Source organism: Rhincodon typus, chromosome 30 (genome assembly GCF_021869965.1).
Source record: "Rhincodon typus isolate 14 chromosome 30, sRhiTyp1.1, whole genome shotgun sequence".
NCBI lineage: Eukaryota > Metazoa > Chordata > Chondrichthyes > Orectolobiformes > Rhincodontidae > Rhincodon > Rhincodon typus.
Genome location: NC_063361.1, coordinates 36,732,778 through 36,756,473, shown reverse-complemented (window position 1 = coordinate 36,756,473; position 23,696 = coordinate 36,732,778). Strand labels below are relative to the sequence as shown.

The window sequence follows — 23,696 nt, the reverse complement described above, 5'->3', positions numbered from 1 at the left end:
GTGTCTCATGGAAAGTGATTATTTCAATCAAAGCTACAGCCAGATTAAGACCTAAAATTCAGGGAAAGAAATCATTCTGGACAGTAACTGGCATTTATCTATGACATGTATCCAAAACAAAATAGAATACTTGAATTTGTATAGTACAATTTATGACCCCAAGACATCCCAAAGTGTTTTCCAGCTAGTGAAGTATTTTTGAACTGTAGTCACTATGGCAATGCAAAAAGCATGGAGGCTAATTAGCACACACCAAGTTTCCATCAGCAGCGAGGTTAGTTTAAAAAAAAGTGTTGGAAAAACTCAACATCTATGGAGATAGAATCAAAGTTTCAAGGTGAAAACGACTCTAAGATAACAATGCTAAAGTCATTGTCTGACCAGAAATTCACAAAGGTCAGTGGCATAGAAGTGATAGGATAACAGCACTCACCAAGTTAAGATATAGGTAGCAAAGCCGTGGATGCTCTGAAGTTTACAGAGGATCATGTTGTGATAGGTCCAACCTAAACTGCATTGGCATAGTCATGTTTAATAACAAAGGACTGAATGAGGGTTTCAGCAGATGAACTGGAACAGGGACAAAGTCTGGCCATCTTAGAAATGGAAATAAATTAATTTAGTGATAGCACACGTCAGAAGCTCAGCTCACCAAATGTGACACGAAGGTTGCCAACAGATTAGCTAATCTCAGACTGTTGCCAGGGAGAAGGATGGATTTGTTTGCTATGGAACAGAGTTTGGAGCAGCAATTGTAAACAATGGCTCTAATCTTCCTGATACATTACTGCAGGAATTTTCTACTAATCCAGTACTGGATGCTGGCGAAGCAGTCTAATCACTAACAATGGAGGAATTGTGCTGGTGAGGTAGAACTGGGGTTCATTAGCGTTTAAGAGAAAATTAACGATAATGTCACTAAGATTTCAGGTAATTTATGTTTTGTGTGCCATTTGATAAGATCATGGCTGATCTGACTGGGCCTCAACTGTACTTTCCGGTCTGTCCTTTCTATTCCGAGTCTCTTGTCAATCATCTAACTCAGCTTTAAAAACGTTGAATGACCCTGCCTTCACTGCTCTCTGGAGAAAAGAATTCCAGAGAAACAACCTTTTGAATGTAAAGGTTTTCCTTCTCTTCATTTTAAAACGGGGACCTGTTAACTTTAAAACTGTGCTCCTTAGTTTCAGCTTTTCCTGCAAAGGAAAAATTCTCTCAACAATCATCCTGCTCCAATAAGACAAAACTCTCATTCTTCTAAACTCCACAAGATACAGGCCCAGGTTGTTTGACCATTCCTTGTAATATAACCCCTTCATCCCACAAATCCACTGAATTAATCTTATCTAAACTACTGTTAAAGCATTGAAATCCTTTTTGAAGCAAAGAAACCAAAATTGTACTAGTATTCCAGTGTGATCTTACCAATGTCCTCCACAATTGTAGCAATCCTTCCTTATGTTAACATTACATTCCTCGTGCAATAAACACCAACGTTCCATTTAGTTTCTTTTGCTAATCATTCACTTTTAATGATCATGCAAAAGGACATCCAGATCCCTCCTAACTACAGAGTTCTGCAATCTCTTTTTATTTATATAATCCACTGCTTTTCCTCCTGCTTGCCAAAGTGGACAAGTTCACATTTTCCTACATTATTCTTCAACTGCCAATTTTTTGCTCACTCACTTCAGCTATTGAAGTCCTTCAGTAAACTCTGTTACATTCACCAATTTACTTTCCTACCTTTGTGTCATCAGAAAATTTAGCAACTATACATTCAGTCCCTTCATCCAAGTCCTTTATATGGTTTCTAAATAACAGAGGCCCCACCTCTGACCCTACACTCTACTGGTTACAGCTTGCTAACATAAGAATGACATATTTATCCCTACTCTGTGCTCCCTGCTAGCTAACCAGTCCTCTAACCATATTAATAATGTTACCCCCAAATACATTTTTAAACAACTTGTTCAGAGATATTATTAAACACCTCTGGAGCAGATGAACTCATTTTGACTGGTAACCTTTAATATTGCACCTAATTAAATTTGCTTTTAAAAATCCAAGCACATCATGCCTATAGATTCCCCTTTATCCTCAAAGAATCCAAATTAGTCCAACATGATTTCCCTTTCACAAAATCATGTTGCCTCTGCCTAATTTCATTAAGATTTTCTAAGTACTCTGCTGTAACTCCCTTAATAATAGATTCTAACATTTTTCAACAGCAGATGGCCTGTCAGACCTTTCACAATCCTTCTTCCTTTCTTGAGGAGTTGCCTTCTCCATCTTCCAATCTGACATAACCTTTCTGGAACCAATGGAATTTTGGAAAATTAAAACCAATACATCTACTATCTCCACAGCATTTTCTTTAGCACCCTAGGTCTCATCAGGTTCTAGTAACGGGTCAGTCTTTAGTTGTGAAATTGTTCTCAGTACCCTTTCCCTGATAATTTTAACTGTTTCAAGTTCCTCTGCCCTTTCACCTCTTGTTGATTTACAAGTATTTCTAAAATATTATCTGTATCATCTAGAATGAAGACAGACAATCTGTTCAATTGCTGTTAGTTGCTTCTTTAAAATTATCAATTTTCCAGGGTGAATGCAAAAAAATCCATGGCACTATTCCTACTGTCCTGACCAATAGTTCAGCCACATTATCAAATCTAACTACCAATTATCCCATACTTGTGAGATTTTGCATGCAAAAGAATAGTCAATGTATTTGACCTCAAAGCAATAGTGACTTCATGTCAGAAGTAATTAATTGACTGTGATGTCCATCACTGGAATGTCCTGAGGATGTGGAAGGTGCCATATAAATGCAAGTTTGCGTTTCTCACCAGCAGGTGCAGCGCAACCAGCGCAGCTTCTTCATTCTGCACAACAAAATAGTGACTAGCACAGGATCACAAAGCATGCAAAACAGCCATTAGATTAACTTTTTCTTTTATTGTGGCAGGGAAATCTTTTAAAAATAGGAAACTCAACATACTACAGAAGACACAAACAGCAATGCCAATCACACTGGGAAGCCACCTGTGGCGTCATCTTTGCTGGCACGTTCCATCTTCCTGAAGCACAACTTCAACTACAATTCAATTCAACTGGTCATTAAAGGTATGATCCTCTTCACAAAACAACTGCCCCCCAGCATCAAACTACAATGTTTGCCAGCTCTGTGGGTTTGACTAGCTATTTGTGGTCTTGTTAAATTCTTTTAAATTCTTACTGGGGAGACAAGATTCCACAGTTCTATACCAGTAAAATATCAACTCTGTGGCTACTTTAGTTAATTACAGGGCATTGTATGATGACACTTTTCAAAACTATAAACTGCAATGAAAAAATGGGCAATAATCAAACAGATGCAAAAAGTGAACTTATAGTAATCTCTGGGGCAATCAGTTTTCTCAATTGCCACTGAATCAATTCCAGGAAGATAGGCACCGACTAAGTTCAAATGACAGAAACACCTGTGATCGTGGCAAACTTTTCTATGGTCCAGAAAGCACTTGTAAAGAGTGGGTATAGGAGTCAGCTTCACCAGAAACACTATCCTTTTCAGTTTTCAGGAAGCAACATTCACAGTTCTTTAACACATCAATCAAAATCCATGGTAATTAAGTAGACAGAAAATGAGAGATAAAGATGTACATACATTGAAACAGACCGCTGCCACCTGTGCACTTTGACCTCGTGATTCAGGCATTAAGCCATATTTATTTAATGAGGAAAAATAAATATCCCTTAAGAGGGACCAAGAGCAGGCTGGTTTAAGTACAGCATACAGCACCTTTAAATTTCTGTACCTTTTCTTCTGCCCCTTCATAATTCAATCATTCCACTTTGTAGCACTGAATCTCAAATTGGCCACGGGGCTGTAGGATGGGCTAAAAGAGTCCATTACGCTGGCACCTCTACAAATGTGTAAAAAGAAAATCCTTCTAACTTATATAAACAGGTAGAATAAAAAACAGTACAATACTAATCAATTAGTACAACTAACTGGAATGAAAAGTTTTTGTATTTGTTGAATTCATTCTTTCTTGTCTTCACTCTCGGGTGTAGGCTCTGGCATGGTTTCTTCTGCCATAGCGCTGTTGCTCTCTGTACCAGAGGTGCTCTCGCTCGCTCCTTGCTCCACACTGCTGTCTGTCGTGTCTTGACATCCCTCTTTGTATTCTGGAGTTGCTGTGCTCTCTTCACTACTCTGTTGGGTTTCTGGTGTTTCATCATTGCGTGGCTCATCTGTAAATAAGGATGCATGTTTTAGTCACAATTTTCTTCACTTAAACAGAGGGAGGCTCAAAGTCACCACTTTCAGAACCCTATCATAAAATCTGCTGAGGTGGATGAAAAGTTGTGTTCAAAATGAAAGGGTCAAAACAATGCAGGGGACTTCTTATAAGGGCTTTTCAACTGATCTTTCATCTTGAACCTGCCTGACAAGCCTCATTTAGAATAAAGTGCCAGCTTCATTCCTCTTCAAAACACCAAATACACTTCAAAATAATCCATTGACTGTAAAGCCCTTTGGCTTGTCCTGAGAATCTGCAAGTCTTAAAGTAAAAGGGATTGGGTCTGATTGGCTTTGATTCTCCGCACTACTTAATAGGCTCTCAAAGTCATCAAGTGGACTGGTTCTTACTTTTGTACTAAAATAGCAGACTTCGCTCCTGGTTCAAGTTGCTAATTGAGGTTTGAACATAAAATTGCGTAATTTAACTGCAGGAGTTCCAGAATGCAAAATTGGTATCATCCAGATTTACATTCTTTCTAATTAAAAAAAAAGGTTAAAGATCAGGGCATGGAATTATTGTATAGCTTCTTCTAATCACCCATGACTTTAGCAGAGGAGGTGGAAATCCTAGAGAAACGGTGCAAGCCATCTTCTCCTGCCCATCTTTTAATCAAAGTTTAACAAGAAAATTCTCTCACCTCAGCTTAGTTTTTCGCCATTTCATTAAGTTAGAGGATTGAAGTGCGGATAAGTGAGAAAAATCACCCAAGGGTTGCAAACATTTCTGCAACCTCCCAGGTTGGATTTATAGTGGCAGAATCTTTGGGAATGAGCTGTTATGTAACATCAATTCTTCACAAAAATCTACATACAACAACAACCCAGTCCAGTAATCATGGCTCCCGGCTGAGGTAGTCAAATCTGAAGAGGACAAAAGAACTTTGAATTGCTTTCCTACATAATTCCAAAGGCCAACCTGGGACACCAAATCTGCTGTTTGCACTATCCTTAGAAAATCAACAAGTTTGAAGAAAATCACACTGACAACATGGCTTTTTTAACCAATTCCACAGGGAGATTCTGGAACCCATTAAAAGTGCCTGGGAATTATGCAAACAGAGTCATAGAGTGCTACAACACGGAGACAGGTCCTTTGGCTCAAACTGGTCCATGCCGATCAAAATGTCCATCCATGCGAAGCCCATTTCCTTCTAAACCTTTCCTATCCATGTATTTGTCCAAATGCCTTTTAAATGTTGTTAATCTACCTGCCTCAACCACTTCCACTGGCAGCTCATTCCATATGCGTACCACCCTCGATGTAAAAAAGGTGCCCCTCATGTTCCCATGTATTCTTTCCCTTCTTACCTTAAACTGATGCTCTCTAGTCCTCGATTCCCCAACTCTTGGCAAAAGACTGAGTGCATTTACCCTATCCATGCCTCTCATGATCTAATACACGCTCTAAAGAAAAAATCCTTGCTTGTCCAACCTCTTCCTATAACTCAGTCGCTGGAGTCCTGGCAACATCCTTGTAAATTTCTTCTGTACTCTTTCCAGTTTAATAACATCCTTCCTACAGCAAAGTGAGCAGAACTGAACACAATGCTCCCAAGTACGGCCTCACCAACGTCATGTACAACCGCATCATAGCTTCCCAACTTCTATACTCAATACCCTGGCTGATGAAGGCCAGTGTGCCAAAAGCATTCTTCACTGCCCTGTCTACCACTGACTCTATTTTCAGAGAACTGTGCACCTGATCTCCAAGGTCCCTCTCTTCCACTACACTCCTTAAGGCCCTACCATTAACCATGAAACTCCTGCTTGGTTTTGACTTTTCAAAATGCAACACTTCACACTTATCTATATTAAACGCCATTTGCCATTTCTCAGCCCACTTCCCCAGATGATCAAGATCCTGCTGCAACTTCTGAAAACCTTCCTCACTGTCCACGATACCCCCTATTTTAGTGTCATCTGCAAACTTATTAATCATGCCTTGTACATTCTTATCCAAATCATCAACATAGATAACAAACAGCAATGGGCCCAGCACTGACCCCTGAGGTACGCCACTAGTCACAGGCCTCTAATTAGACAGGCATCCTTCCAGCATTACCCTCTGCTTCCTACCATCAAGCCCATTATGTATCCAATTTGCCAGTTCTCCCTGGATTCCATATAATCTAACCTTCCAGAGCAGCCTACTGTGTGGAACTTTATCAAAAGCCTTATTGAAATCCATATAGACTATGTCTACTGCCCTGACCTCATCAACCTTCCTGGTCACGTCAAAGAACTCTAACAAATTTGTGAGGCATGGTCCCCGACACACAAAGCCATGCTGATTACTCCTAATCAAACCCGGTCTTTCCAAATGCATGTACATCTTATCCCTCAGAATCTTCTCAAGTAACTTACCTATGACTGATGTTAAGCCAAATAAATAGCTAATAATGTTAAACTAAATAATTATGTTTATTCGCAAAACCCCCAAGCACTCAAAGCAACTTACTTAGCCAGTGACAAGAACTCGCTCATCCGTACAGTTTTCATGTTTGTGCAATTCAATAAGTTTCAACATTGCTGAAATGGCGGGATTTACTTAACAGCCTAAAGCGCAAGTACAGTAGGTAGTGTCCCTACCTCTGAGCCAGAGGGCTTGGGTCAAAGTCTCATCTCCATGTCTAAATAGATTAATTAAAAATATCTCTAACATTACACTTAAATACTGTGAACTTCATAGGCATTGGGTGGCATGCTCTTTGGAAGGTTGGTTCAGACTTAATGGGCCAAATGGTCTCTTTCTGCCCTTTAGGGACTCAATGATTCTATGATGTAGTGCCAATTAAGCAAGCTGGGTTTTTTTCCCGGATGGTGTCAAGCTTCTCAACTGTTGTTGATGCTGCGCTCATCTAGACAAGTGGGGAGTATTCTGTCACATTCCTAAACTGTGTCTTACACACAGTGGATTGTCTCTGGGAATGAGGAGATGAGTACCGGTACTCCTAGTCTCTGACCTGCTCTTGTAGCCACAGTATTTACATGGTAAATTTAGTTCAGTTTTTTTTTGTCAATGCTAACCCAATGGATAATGATAGTGGGGGATTCAGCGATGGTAATGCCATTCAATGTTGAAACTAGATGATTTGACTATCTTTTTTGGAGACAGACACTAAATAGAAGCCCAAGACCGCGCTCTGAATAACATAGTGGTGCTTCTTCAATTCAGTGAACTAGCTACAAACTTGAGATTCCTGAGGATGAGTTAAATCCATACTGAAGCAAACTGCCTTTGAGGCAGGTGAAGTTCCAAAGGGATAGCGCATAGAGGGTGGTGCATGTATGGAATGAGATGCCAGAGGAAGTGGTGGAGGCTGGTACAATTACAATATTTAGAAGGCATCTGGATGAGTACATGTATAGGAAGGGCTTAGAGGGACATGGGCCAAATTCTGGCAAAAGGGGCTAGATTAATTTAGGACATCTGGTCGGTGTGGACCAATTGGACCGAAGGGCCTGTGTCCATTCTGTATGACTTTGTGATTCTATACCAACCAAGCATTACTTATTTGCTGATGATTAATGTTTCCAACTATGGGAAATTCATTTGCCCATCTATAGTCTATCAGTGTCTCCAGTGTTCCCTCACAACTTTAGAATGTGTTTCACACATGTCCTCCCTTGCCCTTAAACATTTTCTGGAAGTACTCTGGTCCCTAAGAATCATAGTGCTTACGTGCAGAAGGAGGTCATTCAGCCCATCATGTTTGCAATGTATCTCAGAAAATTTTAAACTCAACGAAAATCTCCTGCCCTTTTCTCCTAACCTTAATGCAGTTTCAATTTTTGGAATGCGACAATTGTCCACTACACTTCCTGGTAGTGCACTCCAGACTCTAGCTGCTCATGTATGAAAAAGCTCTTTTTCTCATCTTGCATTTGTTTCATTTGAAAAGCACTTTAAAACTGTGCCCTCTGGTTCTTGATACTTTTACAAGGTGCAGTTTCTGCCTATATACTCTGTCCACACCCCTCAATTTTGAAAACTTCTCTTAAATCTCCTCAGCCTTCTCCTCTCCAAGAAAATAGTCCTAATTTTTCCAATCTTTCTTCATTATTAAAGAGTTTGATCCCTGGAACAATTGTCACAAAACTCTTCTGCAATTTTTCTAATGCATTGACATGCATGTATAGTGTGACACCCAGAACTATACACAAACTTCAGCTGAGGTCCAATCAGTGCTCTACACAAGATCACCACAATTTCCTTGCTTTTATATTCTGCGCCCCAGTTACTGAAGCCTACAATACTGTATGTTTTATTAACAGCTTTTCTACCTGTCCTGACTTATGTACATACATACCCTGGCCACTCTGCTCCTGGATACCATTTAAATAATACTTTATTTGATACAGTCTCTCCATGTTTGTGACACTAAAGTGTATCACTTCACACTTCGCCATGTTAACTTCTTCTGTCATCTATCGCCCACTCCACTAGCATGACATTGACATTTGAAATTCTACATTATCCTCCTCATATTTCATAATGCTTCCAAGGTTCGCATCTTCTTTGAAATCGTCCCCTGCACGCCAAGATCTAGATCATTAATATAAATCAGGAAAAGCTTCTTGCCCGCTAATCCATCCAATAAACGTCATCCACTTTCCAGGTGGAGGCAATGATTCCAAAGCAATGCCATAAAATCCATTCTTTCCACTGATTATAGAGTTCAAATAACTTCTTGAAATAATAAATTTGCACTTCTAGTTTGGATAAACTTGCAAGATTTTAGGTGAATTGAATTAGTGGCATTTTCAACCTTGTGAGTGCTCCTTTCCAGTTACTTTCTTCAATCACATTTTACCTTACTTTGAAGGTGCTTGAGTCCTGATTTATTACTATTCCCCTCCTGTTATATTTCAAGTTCAATCACTTCTGGTCACTGTAGCCAATTGTGAACTTTTTATAAAAGACTGCAGCACTGAAAAAAAAGCCAATTGCCTTGACGGTGGCTCTTTGCTACAAAACTAATAAACTGCTTTGCTTAATTTATAATGTTACAACTTTGAACAGAGGGTGACTCAGACTTGTAAAATCAGCTGGTTAAAATGGAATTTCCTTTCAGCCTGAAGAGATTAAAAGATAATTCCCGTGAGAAACAATAGTTTAAATATTCACAAAAGGTATTTAAGACAGTTGAGAAAGAAATAATCACCGTCTTTACACGAGAATAAAACTGCCAAAAGCAAACATCTAAACCTGAAAGTTGTACCTGCACAAATGCCCACAGAACGTGGTCAAACAACTTCAATCTGCACGACAGCCAATACTTGGAAGTCAGATAACCTAAATACCCGAGATGATGAGTTCAGTGACCAGGTTCTTAAGTTTCCATTGATGAATTCATCATTTAGGAAACATCGCTGATAAAAACCCACTCACTGCATTTAGCATCCTTTATTCGCTTATAAAAATAAACATTTGTACTGACAGCTTCACTTCAAATGTTTTATAAGCACTTGGAGCTGTGAATCAAAACGCTGAACTGACAGGTATTCCACTCTGATATTAAGAGGTATGAAACCAGCAATGCAGCACTAACTTGACACTGTTAAACCTGAGACCTATGTCAACAGCCTCAGCACAGGCTTGGTTCAACCATGGACAAAAGAGGAACTCCAGGGGTTTGGTGAGAGTGATTGTTGTTAACATCATGGCAGCATTCAACAGAGTAAGGCAGCCAAAAGCCCTAAAAAAACTGAGGTCAATGTGAATCAAGGGAAAACTCTCTGCTGGTTGCAGTCATACTTAGCACAAAGGGAAAGTGTTGGGGATTACTGGAGGCCGATCATCTCAATTCAGGGACATCACAACAGCCGCTGGTCAGGATACAGTCACAGATCTACAGCACAGAAAAAGGCCCATCAGGTCTGTGCCAGTCAAAAACAACCAACTAACTATTGTAGTCCCATTTTTCAGCAGCTGGCCTGTAGTTTTATATGCCTTGGCATTGCAAATACACATCAAAATACTTTTAAATGTTACAGGCAAAAACCCTCATAGCTCATTATAGGAAGTGAGTTCCAGATTCCCACCACCCTCTGGGTGACAGCATATTTCTTCTCATCCCCTGTAAACACCCTGTGCCTTACCTTAAATCTATGCCCCTGATCACCGATCCCTCCTTCAAAAGAGATAGGTTTCTTCCTGTCTACCATATTTCTTATGCTCGCTGTAATTTTATACATCTCAATCATGCAACCCCCAACCATGCCACCACCCCCCACTACCAAACAGTTTCCTCTAGTCCAAGGCAAAAAATGCACTCTAACCAATCTCTCTTCATAATAAAAACTCGCCAGGTCAAGAAAACTCCATGTTTATCTCTTCCATACCATCTCCAAAACAATCAAATTTCTCCGATAATGTGGAATCCAGAACTGCACAGAATGCTCTAATTGTTGCCTAACCAATGTCTTATACAGTTCCAGCATCACCTTCCTGCTCTGAAACTCTATGCTTTGGTTAATAAAGGCAAGTAGCCCACAATGCCTTCTTAAACAGTTTATCGAAGGGACTGGGCCATGCATATTAAGGTCCCGCTGATCCTCAGCGCTCCCCAAGGTCCTATCATTCATCATGTATTCCCTTGCCTTGCTTGTCCTGCCAAAGTGCATCACTTTACACTTATCTGGATAGTGTCCTAGGCTTAACCATCTTCAGTTGCTTTACTAACAACCATCCCTCCAGATAAGGTCAGAAGTGGGGATGTTCGCTGATTACACAACATTCAGCATCATTTACGACGCCACAGGTACTGAAGTAGTTTTGTGACATCTAAGCTTAGATTCATAACATGCACCTTAAGTGGCAAGAAATAAGCATTATCTCCAAAGAATTTAACCATTTCCCCATTACATTCAATGGCACTAATATTAGTGAATCTTACACTATCAAAATCCTGGAGATTACCATTGATCAGAAACTGAACTGAAGTAGTTATATAAATACTGTGACCACAAAAGCAGGTCAGAGGCTGAAACCTCAGCAGTGAATAATTCACCTCTTGAATTCCCAAAGGTTATCTACCATCTATGTTATAATTTAGGAACTGGAAAACATTCTCCACTTGCCTGGATGAGTGCATCTCCAACATCATCAGCACAGAAAACCCACTTGATCGGCACTCAATCCATGACTTACAACATTTCCCTTCATCATCAAGGCACAGCAGAAGTGTGTACCATTTACATGACTCCATTGACAGCATCCTCCAAACCTGTGACCTCTATCACCAAGAAAGAGGAGGACAGCATATGCATGAGAGCATCATAACCTCCACGTTCCCCTCCAAGCCACACACCATGCTGACTTGGAACTACACTGTCATTCTTTCAATGGCATTGTGTCAAAATCCAGCACTGTTGGTGTCGTCCCACCCCAGGCACTGCAGCAGTTCAAGAAGATAGCTCACAGCCACCTCTGTCAGAGCAATTTGGAACTGGCAATAAATGCTGACCTAGCCAATAACATTCACATCCCATAAATTCATTTTAAAAAAAGGTTAAGAGCAAGCAGATTCTTTTTACAAAGAACGCTACAGGCAGTTTTCTCAACTACTTAAATGGCGGTGGATTTAACAGCTAACAGCTCCCATGAGTTCACCGACTTTCTAAACATATTCTTATTGACTTTTACTGATCCTAAAGGACACTTGGCCTTTTACAAAAGGTGCACAAGGGTCATGTACAAAAGGATACTGTATCCCTTCAAAGAGTCCAGTAAGTTTAGGCTTTGTCCCACCAGGTCTAAAATGTACACATCATATTTCCCACTCTCTCTTTGTGAAAATCAGATCAGCGTAAAGGCAGCTGCTCTTTAAACGGAATTGTCTCTGTAAATCACTGATGTGGAAATTGAGTCGCAATCTCTCCCCCTAGCCTCTCAATTCAGACCACCGCCGCTGTGTTTCAAATGTGCGCAAAAGTTCAGATCAAATCTTTAGCCCTAATATTAAAAGGTATGTCTAGTCAGGTTTTGCAGAAAATATTATATATAAATTATAAGGGTAGATTGATAGTTAGGATAGGAGAAAATTATAGGTGCATCACCCAGTGACATCGAGAGTCCAGTCCAAGTCATCGGAAATGCAACAAAAATTTAAAAACCTCTAGTCCACATGGTGGGACCTCATTTCAAGCTATCTTTCTCTTACTATAGGCAGTGTAGTCAACATCTACGCAAGCAACATGGCCTAAGACTTACTTCTAAATGGAGGCATCTAGATTAATCTCAATCCTGACAAAAAGAACACTTTCTTTTTGAGAGTAGTAAAGCAAGACAGTGTCTTTTCAATCCTCAACATCAGCTAAAGATGACAGCTAAAGTCATAGTTGTTTTGCTGATGTTACTTTTGTAATAGAGCAGCTTTGACCATATGGCCATTAGACTTAGAAGCGAAAATAAGCTTCTGATCATTTCCATCGTCACTTACTTGCTTTATTCTCATAACTTGATCCTCTGATTAAAAACATCTCTCTCAGCCTTGAACATTCTTAACTACTTTCCTCAACAACACGTCATAAAGAATTCCACAGATTCACTGCCTTCTAAGAGAAGAAATTCCACCTCTCTTAAATGGGCAATCCCTTACTCAGATTTTTTCCTCCAATTCAGACTGTCCCAAAGGAGAAATCACTTCTCCACATCTATCCAGTCAAGCTGCCCAAGAATCTCATATGTTCCAATATGGTTCCTTCTCATTCTTCTAAACTCCCTTAAATAAAAAGGTCCAAACTACTCAGCCTCTTCTCTTAAGATGATCTCCACTCGCAGAATCAACCTAGTGAATCTTCCCTGAACTCCCTCCAATGCAGGTATATCTTTCCTTAGACAAAGGGACCAAAACAGTTCACAGTATTCTAGGTGTGGTCTGACGTGTATCTTGTATAGTTTTAGCAAGATTTCCTTATTTTTATACTTCATTTTCTTTGAAATAAAGGTTAACATTCCATTTGCCTTTCTCATTACTTCATGAATATGTATGCTAACTTTCTGTAAATCATGCATGTGGATCCCTGAATCCCTCAAACTTTCTGCAGTCTTTCACCATTTAAAATAATATTTAGTGCCTCCATTTTTCTCGCCAAACTGCATAATCACACATTTTCCCACATTTTATTCCATCTGCTGGGCTTTTGCCCACTCATTAACCTAGCTATAACCTAGCAGGTAACTATAAGCCAGTTACCTTAACTTCGGTAGTGGGGAAAATGCTTGAATCTATCATTAAGGAAGAAATCTGGATATAAATTGTCCCATTGGAAACACCCAGCACGGGTTCATGAAGGGTTGGTCATGTTCAACTAATTTGGTGGAATTTTGCATGGTGGACAATGGGGAACCTGTGGATGTAGCGTATCTGGATTTCCAGACGGCATTCGACAAGATGCCACACCAAAGGCTGCTACATAAGTTAAAGTTGCACAGTGTTACAGACAATGTATTGGCATGGATAGAGGATTGGTTGACTAGTAGAAAACAAAGAGTAGGGTAAATGGGTGTTTTTCTGGTTGGCGGTCAGTGGCTAGTGGTATGCCTCAGGGATCAGTGTTGGGACCGCAATTGTTTACAATTTACATAGATGATTTGGAGTGGGGGCCTATGCGTGGTGTGTCAAAATTTGCAGATGACACTAAGATGAGTGGTAGAGCAAAGTGTGCAGAAGACACTGAAAGTCTACAGAGGGATATTGATAGTCTAAGTGAGGGGACAAAGGTCTGGCAGATGGAGTACAAATGTTGATAAGTGTGAGATCATCCATTTTGGTAGGAATAACACCAAAATGGACTACGTTTTAAATGGTAAAAAATTGCAGCACGCTGCAGTGCAGAGGAACTTGGGTGTCCTTGTGCATGAATCACTAAGAGTAGGATTGCAGGTGCAGCAGGTAATTAAAAAGGCAAATGGAATTTTGTCCGTCATTGCTAGAGGGATGGAGTTTAAAAACAGGGAGGCTATGCTGCAGCTGTATAGGGTCCTGGAGAGGCCACACCTGGAGTACTGTGTGCAGTTTTGGTCTCCTTATTTAAGAAGGGATATACTAGCACTGGAGCGGGTGCAGAGGAGATTCACTCGGTTGATTCCAGAGTTGAGAGGGTTGGATTATGAAGAGAGACCAAGTACGCTGGGATTATACTCACTGGCATTCAGAAGAATGAGGGGAGATCTTATAGAAACATACAAGATTATGAAGGGAACAGACAGGGTGGAGGCAGGGAGGTTGTTTCCACTAGCAGGTGAAACTAGGACTGGGGGGGCATAGCCTCAAAATAAAGGGAAGCAGATGTAGGACTGAGGTCAGGAGGAACTTCTTCACCCAAAGGGTTGAGAATCTGTGGAAGTCCCTGCCCAGTGAAGCGGTTGAAGCTACCTCGCTGAACGTTTTTAAGGCAAGGCTAGATAAATTTTTGAACAGTAAAGGAATTAAGGGTTATGGTGAGCGGGCGGGTAAGTGGAGCTGAGTCTCAAAACATCAGCCATGATCTTATTGAATGGCAGGGCAGGCTCGAGGGGCCAGATGGCCTACTCCTGCTCCTAGTTCTTATGTTCTTATATCCTGCTGCAGTGTTTGTTTCATCCTCACCACTTGCCTTTCCACGTGTAATCGGTAAAACCTGGCAATAGTACATTCACTTTCCTCATTCAAGTCATTTATATTGTAAACAATTGTGGCCCCAGCACCAATCCCTGTGGCACTCCACTAGTTACAGGTTGCCATTCCAGAAAATGCACCCATGTCCCTGTTCCATTTCTATTAGGCAGTCAATTCTCTATCCATACCAAAAGCTTCAAATTAATCTGCTCTTATCTTAAGTAGCTTTGCATGCGGTAATTTACAGAACTCCTTTTGGAAATTCAAATTTACTACATCTACTGGTTTCTCTGTACCTATTGTGCTTGTTACCTCTCCAAAGAATTGTAATAAATTTGCCAGGCATTGTTTCCCCTTCATGAAGCCATGCTGACTCTGCTTAATGATATTATGCACTGCTAAATGCTCTGCTATTACATTCTTTTTAATAGGCTTCAACATTTTCCAATGACAGATGTTAAGCTAGTGGTCTAGAGTTACCAGTGTTTAGTCATCCTCCCTTTTTGAAGAAGGATGTTACAAATAACAGTTTTCCAATTTTCTAGGAACTCTGCTTAAGACAGAGGTTAAACAATTTTAACCTACCCTCTCCCATTAGAAAGCTGTTGGATTAATCCAGCTTCACTCACTAATAGCCCATCTTCATATTTAGCACAATGAAAAATTTTGCCTTTTCAAATTGTGACAAAATTCCTTTGTTGGTTTGATTGGGTAGTGAGAATTCCTCAGATCATTATTTAGGTCCTTTGACTCAATCCATGCTCTCAGTTTTCCATATTGTTTATCAATTAAAATTTCAAATTCCACCAACAGCTATGGAAGGATTTGAATTTAGTCCACCAGAGCATGAGCCTGGGTCTCAGGATTACTAATCTAGCGACAGTGCCATTAAATCATCATCTCTCACCTTTGATAGTTGACACTGGGTCACACTCTACGTTAAAGACGCGCGTTGCCAGCAGTGTAATACGGCAATTTTTCAATAGCACCAGCCAAATCCACTACCTCCAGCAGCTGGAAGGAAAAGGGCAGCACATTCACTGGGAACACCACCACTCGAGAGTCCCACACACCAGTCCAATTTACAGATACATCACTGTTCCTTCATCCTTATTTGTTCAAAATGCTGGAACTCCTCATCTAACCGCACAAGGGCACTTTTACCATAGACTGCAGCAGGTCAAAATGACGACCTTGAGGACAACTAGATGGGCAACAAACATTACCTTTGCCAGAGACACCCAAATTTAAAAGAGAGGAAACGCTAATGCAACAATACAGTCCACCCATTCTGTTACCTGTGTCCATGGGGGTCTCCTCCACTTTGGATTCATCAGCCTCAATGCTGCTAGGAGGTTCCTCAGGTATATTACTCCGGGGTTGTTCTACATGGTCGGCTTCCTTTTCCCTTTCTTCCTGACGCTTGCGGGCTTGCTCTTCGGCCTGAGCGATTTCAGTTGCAATTTTCTCCATGTCAACCTCCACCTTTAAATTGCACAACTAAGTAAAGCAAGCAGAGGTTAAAAACCCAAAGGTATTGACATTATTGCTCATTTAAGCAAACACTAGTTAAGCAAATATTTCCAATAATATCTTGTATTTATGTAACAGCTTTAACATAAATGTTAACATAGTAAAAATCCAAAGGCATTTCAAGAGTATGTTACTGGAGTCACACATATTATAACAGATAGCTGACAGTTTAGTCAAAGAGATTGATTTTAAAGGAGTGACTTAAAAATGAGAGAGTGAAGGGGATTACAGAGTAAATGCCAGAGTTTAGGGCTTAGATGCTTAAGACATGGCTGCCAATACAAGAGCAAAAGAAATCAAGGATGTACAAGAATCCAAAATTGTAACTACACAGGATTTTTTTGGGCCATGTGTGGAGTACACGTTTGATTTTACGGGTTGTGCATTTGCATTTTCCCAGTAACTTGACAAGACACAATCTGCCTCAAAAAAAGGTCAGGTCAAAGACAACACACTCAGTATTCAACAGAATGAGAAACTAACGCCTACAAAGCAGCATCACAAGCCAACAGCAAAATTCAACTGAAGTGACATATGCATCCGAACACGAGTTTATACACGTAAGACAGTTATTAAATGCTTTTTCCCTGTCAACATTTGCTGCTAGACCTGCTGAGTTTCTCCAGCACTTTCTGTTTTTGTTTCAAATTTCCAGCATCCACAGTTTTTACATCAGAGATGCTACTGTTTTGGGACATATAGCAGGACAGATTCTAGGCCTTTGTTTCAATTCTTTTGGATTTTTAACCTACCATTTTTTCATTTCTATTTGATTTTTCAAATCAACCTTTTCAGAGATGTTGTTACATACCTCTGGAACAGGTGGAATTTGAACCCAGGCTTCCGGTCCAATGATAGGGACACTACCACTGAGCCACAAGGTGGCGCCCCTCTTCCCTCCTGCAGATATTGAACCCAATTGGATGCAGAAGCTTTCTGATACCTTTCCATAATAGGTGCTCGCCATGTGTGAACATTACCAGGTTATCAGTCCACAAAGGACATCGCAGTACAGCCTGACCCTGTCCCCTTATCTAGCATTCTCCCATGCATTTTTAAACAAGGTGGACGGAAAACAATCAGATTGAAGAACACCAATCAATTTGTCCTTTCCAGTGTGTGACCTGTTCAAGATCAGCTAACTCCGACACCAAGCTGTGAATAAGAGCTATGTAAGTAATATAGTCTCCAACAAGACGAAATCTGCTTGTGTGCAGACATCTGCCTCTGAAATTACAGCCATGGAGAAAATTAAACCTCATGGAATAAGAACTTGGCATGACAGAGATTACGATAGAAAATACTAAAGGGCTTCCTTGAATATTTAGAATGTGCTCTTCCAACCACCAATCACTTGCACAATACTGATACATGAGCAGCTGAGTACACACCCAGCAGATAAGTGAACATATTAATTGATGGATAGTCGCAACTCATCATCTCCCAAACCAAATGCTAACTTACTCTTACCCGTTTTAGTTCATTGTTAAATAACTCTGTAGTTTCAAGAAATTTCCTTTTCTTGTCTTGGTGACGTTCCTCAATCTGAAGGAGCTCAGCTTCCAATTTTCGCTACAGGAAAATACATTTCAAAAATTATATTTAAAAAGAGCAGTCAAATTCAATTATGTGACTGAAAATCAACAGTGTTCAATATATTGAATCTCCAAACCTCTTCAATAGTTGCATTTTTTTGTGTTGCTTTGTACCGTTAAAAAAAAAACCTTAAATCCATATTCCAGTCTGTCCCCAAAGACCTCTCACCAGCTTGTTTACTAAGGATCTATCCACTTCGATCTTAAAAACATTCAAAAACTCTGCTTTCTCCACTTACAGTCATGGAACGACTCAGACAACATTGTCTATCTCATAACGCTGCAGGCAAGGATGTCCTGAGGCAAGGTATATTGGCGAAACCATGCAGACAATACGGCAATGGATGAATGGACACCGATCAACAATTGCCAGGCAGGGATGTTCCCTCCCAGTCAGGGAACACTTCAGTGGTCAGGGACATTTGGCCTCGAATCTTCAGGTAAACGACCTCCAAGGCAGACTTCAGAATACACAACAACACAGAGCCACCAAGCAGAGGCTGATAGCCAAGTTTGGTACCCATGAGGACAGCCTCAACCGTGATCTAGAGTTCGTGTCGCACTACAGGTGACCCCACCACACACACTCCTGCACATGCGCGCGCACACTCACACACACGCACGCATCTATGGGGTGAATTAGATACATTCTATTTTGTTCAAAAAGCACACAATTTATAGACAGTCAGTCAACATGGCGTTTTATAAATTCCTGCCTTAGAAATACAACCATTCTGACTCCAAACCAATACAAACAGATTCTAAAGGCCTCACACCTCCCATGCATTGTCTGACCTAAAATGTCATCTCTTCTTTACAGTGATAAAACCTTTAGTTCTCGGGGGACAGTGACTTCAAAAGGAATTTGGGGATGTAATCAATTAAAAGCTAAGTGATTAAAGAATTAACAGCACCTTAGGTTTGTTCAGTCCATCCTCATCAATGGTGTGACCCTTTGATCTTTTACTTATAAACTCTGTCCGATACTACCTCTCTCACTAACATCTGAGGAAGGACTGAGGCTCCAAAACCCTGTGTTTTCAAATAAACCTGTTGAGCTATAACTTGGTGTTGTGAGATTTCTGCCTCTGTACAGTCACGGAGTCGTAGAGTTGTACAGCACAGAAACAGACCTTTCGGTCCAACTCGTCCATGCCGACCAGATATCCTAAATTAATCTTGTCCTATTTGCCTGCATTTGGCCCATATCACTCTAAACCCTTCCTATTCATACACTCATCCAGATGCCTTTCAAATGCTGTGATTTACCTGCCTTCACCACTTCCTCTAGCAGCCTGGTCCATACACGCAACCCCTCTGCATGAAAAAACTGCCTCTTAGATCCCTTTTAAATCTTTCTCCTTTCACCTATGCCCTCTAGTTTTGGACACCACTACCCTGGGAAAAAGACCTTGGCTATTCACCCTATCCATGCTCTCATGGTTTTATAAATCCCTATCAGGTCACCACTCAGCCTCTAACGCTCCAGGGAAAATAGCCCCAGCCAATTCAGCCTCTTCCTATAGATCAACCCTCCAACCCTGGCAACATACTTGCAAATCTTTTCTGAACCTTTTCAAGTTTTCACAACATCCTTCCTATAGCAGGGACATCAGAATTGCACACAATATTCCAAAAGTGGCCTAACCAATGTCCTGTACAGCCACAACCTGACCTCCCAGCTCCTGTACTCAATGCACTGACCAGTTAGGGCAAGCGTACCAAACACTGCCTATCTACCTGCAATTCCGCTTTCAAGGAATTATGAACCTACACTCCAAGCTGTCTTCGTTCAGCAACACACCCCAGGACCTTACCATTATGTGTACAACTCCTGCCCTGATTTACCTTTCCAAAATGCAGCGCCTCACATTTATCTAAATTAGACTCCATCTGCCACTCCTCAGCTCATTGGTCCATCTGATCAAGATCCCTTTGTACTCTGAGGTAACCTTCTTCGCTGTCCACCACACCTCCAATTTTGGTGTCATCTACAAACTTACTAATCATACCTCCTATGTTCACATCCAAACTATTTATATAAATGATGAAAAGCAGTGGACCCAGCACCGATCCTTATGGCACACCACTAGTCACTGGCCTCCAGTCTGAAAAGCAACCAACCACCACCACCCTGTCTTCTCCCTTTGAGCCAGTTCTGTATCCAAATGGCTAGTTCTCCCTGTGTTCCATGTGATCTAACCTTGCTAGCCAGTTTCCCACGAGGAACCTTATCAAACAACTAACTGAAGTCCATTTACATCACGTCCACCGCTCTGCCCTCATCAATCCTCTTTGTTACTTCTTAAAAAAATCTCAACCAAGTTCATGAGACACGATTTCTCATGCACAAAGCCATGTTGACTATCCCTAATCAGTCCAATCCTTTCCAAATACATGTAAATCCTGTCCCTCAGAATCCCCTCCAACAATGTCCCCACCATCGACGTCAGGCTCACCTTTATGTAGTTCACTGCCTTTCCTTACCACCTTTCTTAAATAGTGGCACATTAGCCAACCTCCACTCTTCTGACACCTCATCTGCAGCAATCGAGGATACAACTATCTCAGCAAGGGGCCCAGCAACCACTTCCCTAGCTTCCCACAAAGTTCTGGGGTACACCTGATCAGGTCCCGGGGATTTATCTAGGACATTCAACACCTTCTCCTCTGTAATATGGACATTTTTCAAGATGTTGCTATTCATTTCCCCACATTCAATATCTGCCATATATCTCTCCACAGTAAACACTGATGCAAAATACTTTTAGTACCTCTCCCATCTGCTGCGGTTCCACACATAGGCGGCCTTGCTGACTTTAAAGGGGTCTATTCTCTCTCTAGTTACTTTCTTGTCATTAATGTATTTGTAGAATTCCTTTGGATTCTCCTTAACCCTGTTTGCCAAAGCTATCTCATGTCCCCTTTTTGCCTTCCTGATTTCCCTCTTAAGTATACTGCTACTGGCTTTCTTCTAGGAATTCACTTGATCTCTGCGGGCTATACCTGACATATGGTTCCTTCTTTTTATTGACCAAAACTTCAATTTCTCTAGTCATCCAGAACATACCGTCTCTGGACTCTCGTTATTTCATTTTTGAATGCTTCCCATTTTCCAGCCATCCCTTTACCTGCAAAACATCTGGCCCCAATCAACTTTTGAAAGTTCTTGCCTAATACCGTCAAAATTTGCCTTCCTCCAATATATAATTTTAATTTTTAGATCCGGTCTATCCTTTTCCATCACGATTTTAAAACTAATAAAATTATGGTCACTGGCCCCAAAGTGCTCCCCCACTGACAACTTTTTTCTGGAAAAGTTTCAAAGACTCATGACCCTCAGAAAAAGTTCGCCGAATCTGCCTTAAGTGGGCAAACTACTTTGAAACGTATAACAAAGAGTTCTACATTCCTCCACATAAAGAAATATCTTTCCACATTCACCGCATCGAGACCCCCTCCTTTCTGAAGATGGGTCACTGGACCCAAAACATTAACTCTGCTTTCTCTCCATAGAGGTTGCCAAATGTGTTGTGTTTTTCCAGCAGTTTCTGATACCGATTTCCAGCATCCGCAGTTCTTTGAGGTTTTAGGTTTTCTTTCCCCCTCAGAATCTTGTACGTTTCAATCAAGTCACCTCTTACTCTTCTAAACTCCAGTGGATGCAAGCCCAGCCTGTCCAACTTTTCCTCATATGACAGCTTGTGCTTTCCAGATATTAATCTAGCAAACTTTCTCTGAACTGCGTCTATTTGTCAGGAATGATTTAGAAATTAGCTGTGACTCAGTGGATAGTATTCACATCACCAAATCAGAAGGTTGGACGTTCAGATCCAACTCAAGACTGAAACTCTAGTGTACTACTGAAGGAGTGCTGCACTGTTAAAAGAAGGTGTCTTTCAAATATGAGAATAAATCAAATCCCCAACTCCCTCAAGTGGAAGTAAAAGATCCCACTGACTTTTTCCAAATAACAGCAGGGGAATTTATCGCCAGTGTTCTAGTCAACATTTAAGTCTCAGATCAATATCACTTGGAGGAAAAAAAACTATTTGTGAGAGCTGATGTTAATACGGGACAAGTCAGATCCCAGCTGAAATCTGGCTTGATAAATCATATTTTGTTTTTCTTTCAAATTAATGTGGTGGGCTTGCACTGAAACATAAGCACACCAGGCTGCAGATTTGCTTTTAGTAATAAAACAGAAGTTTATTGCGCAAATGAAAGAAAAATAAAATAAGACAAACCAAGCTGATTCTACCCAGCAGTTTTTCTGAGTCTTGGGAAACATAACCAAAAAGTCATATTCAAAATGGAAAATAACAATGGGAACAGCAGCCTCATTCTGATATATGAAGTACCAACCTGCTACCGTAGGGCAGAATAACCATAAGCTTATTGTCCCATCTCCACCAAGACTGGAACTAGATGGTTTAAGACATAGGTTTGAGGCAAGGCTTGGTTTTTTTAGCACTTCAATTTTTTACTAGATCTAAATCTACTAGTTTTTATTAGCCGCAGTTCAGGGGGTCTACTTATAAGAACAAAAGCAAGGGATTTTGTGAAAAGTACAAGAACAAAAACTTCCATTGACAATTTCCATTATAGAGCAGACTCAGGAATTTATAAATGGGAAAAGTTAACAGGAAGTGCTGAGAGACAACAAAAATATAGTAGTTAATTAGTAGTTAGTTTCATTAAAATTCAAATTGCATAAAGCAAAGAATATGATTCAGTATTCACTACATACCTGGTGAACCATCAGTGACTGCACCTGTCTTTTTAAAACCTGCATTCGTGCTGTCGTCACCACAGATCGGACATCTGGGACTACACTCTCGCTCAGAATCTCACTAATCAAACGGTGGTTTCTCTGGAAACGTGCTGCAGAGATGTGTTTCATTGAAAAGCCATCATCATAATCTGAAAGGATCAGGAAAGAAGAAATTCAACAAAAACACAGACACAGTAGAAACTAAGCTAATTAATTGTGGAAGTTCTTCAGTTCCTGACACAACTGAAGTTCAGAATAACACAGCTGATAGTACTCATGCATTTGGAATGTCATAAATGCAGAAATCTTCACATCATTCTGCTGCAGTGAATTGATGCTATTGAGCTATCAAAGTGCCCAAGGCCACCACAGATTCACACACCAGTCCAAAATGTAATGCAGAGCGTGATTTTATTTTTCTAGTTTAAGCGAAAGGTTAGATGCTATCAAGTAATTTCAAAGCAAACCAAAATACCACTGGAAATCTGATATCAAAACAGAAAATGCTAAAGCTACATACAAAAAGGTTCTCCAGCCCATCAAGTCTGTGTCGGTCAAAAACAACCACCTAACTTTTCTAACCCCACTTTCCAGCACTTGACATCGCACGTCCACGTCTAAATACTTTTCAATGTGTCTGTTCCAAGTAAAAGAACCCCAGTCTCCCGTCATAAGTGATTCCATCATTTTTCACTCCAGTTACATCAGTCAAATCTGAAAAGATGTGTTTAGAAGAAACTGAAGAAACATTCCACATCCTACCCATGACACTTTTCATAAACTCTCTTATTCTGGTTGATTATAATTATTTGCCCAAATGGGGATTCACAGATAATCAGTATCAAGTTCACTTTCACTTTTCTAACAGAAGTACTTCAAGT

The 23,696-nt window shown here is 40.5% G+C and overlaps 1 protein-coding gene across 2 annotated transcripts in view; it reads right to left on the bottom strand.

Moving 5' to 3' along the window:
* Positions 1 to 2,938: 2,938 nt before the first annotated feature.
* The window catches only part of smarce1 (SWI/SNF related, matrix associated, actin dependent regulator of chromatin, subfamily e, member 1), a 61,283-nt gene continuing 40,525 nt past the window's right edge, over positions 2,939 to 23,696 (bottom strand). For both annotated transcript variants that reach the window (XM_048614364.1, XM_048614363.1), the window contains 4 exons: positions 22,792 to 22,964; positions 17,917 to 18,018; positions 16,212 to 16,413; positions 2,939 to 4,257 (listed from right to left, as the gene is read on the bottom strand). In XM_048614364.1, the coding sequence (XP_048470321.1) occupies positions 4,046 to 4,257; positions 16,212 to 16,413; positions 17,917 to 18,018; positions 22,792 to 22,964 (689 nt within the window). In that variant the 3' untranslated portion in view covers positions 2,939 to 4,045. The remainder of the gene's footprint in view (positions 4,258 to 16,211; positions 16,414 to 17,916; positions 18,019 to 22,791; positions 22,965 to 23,696) is intronic.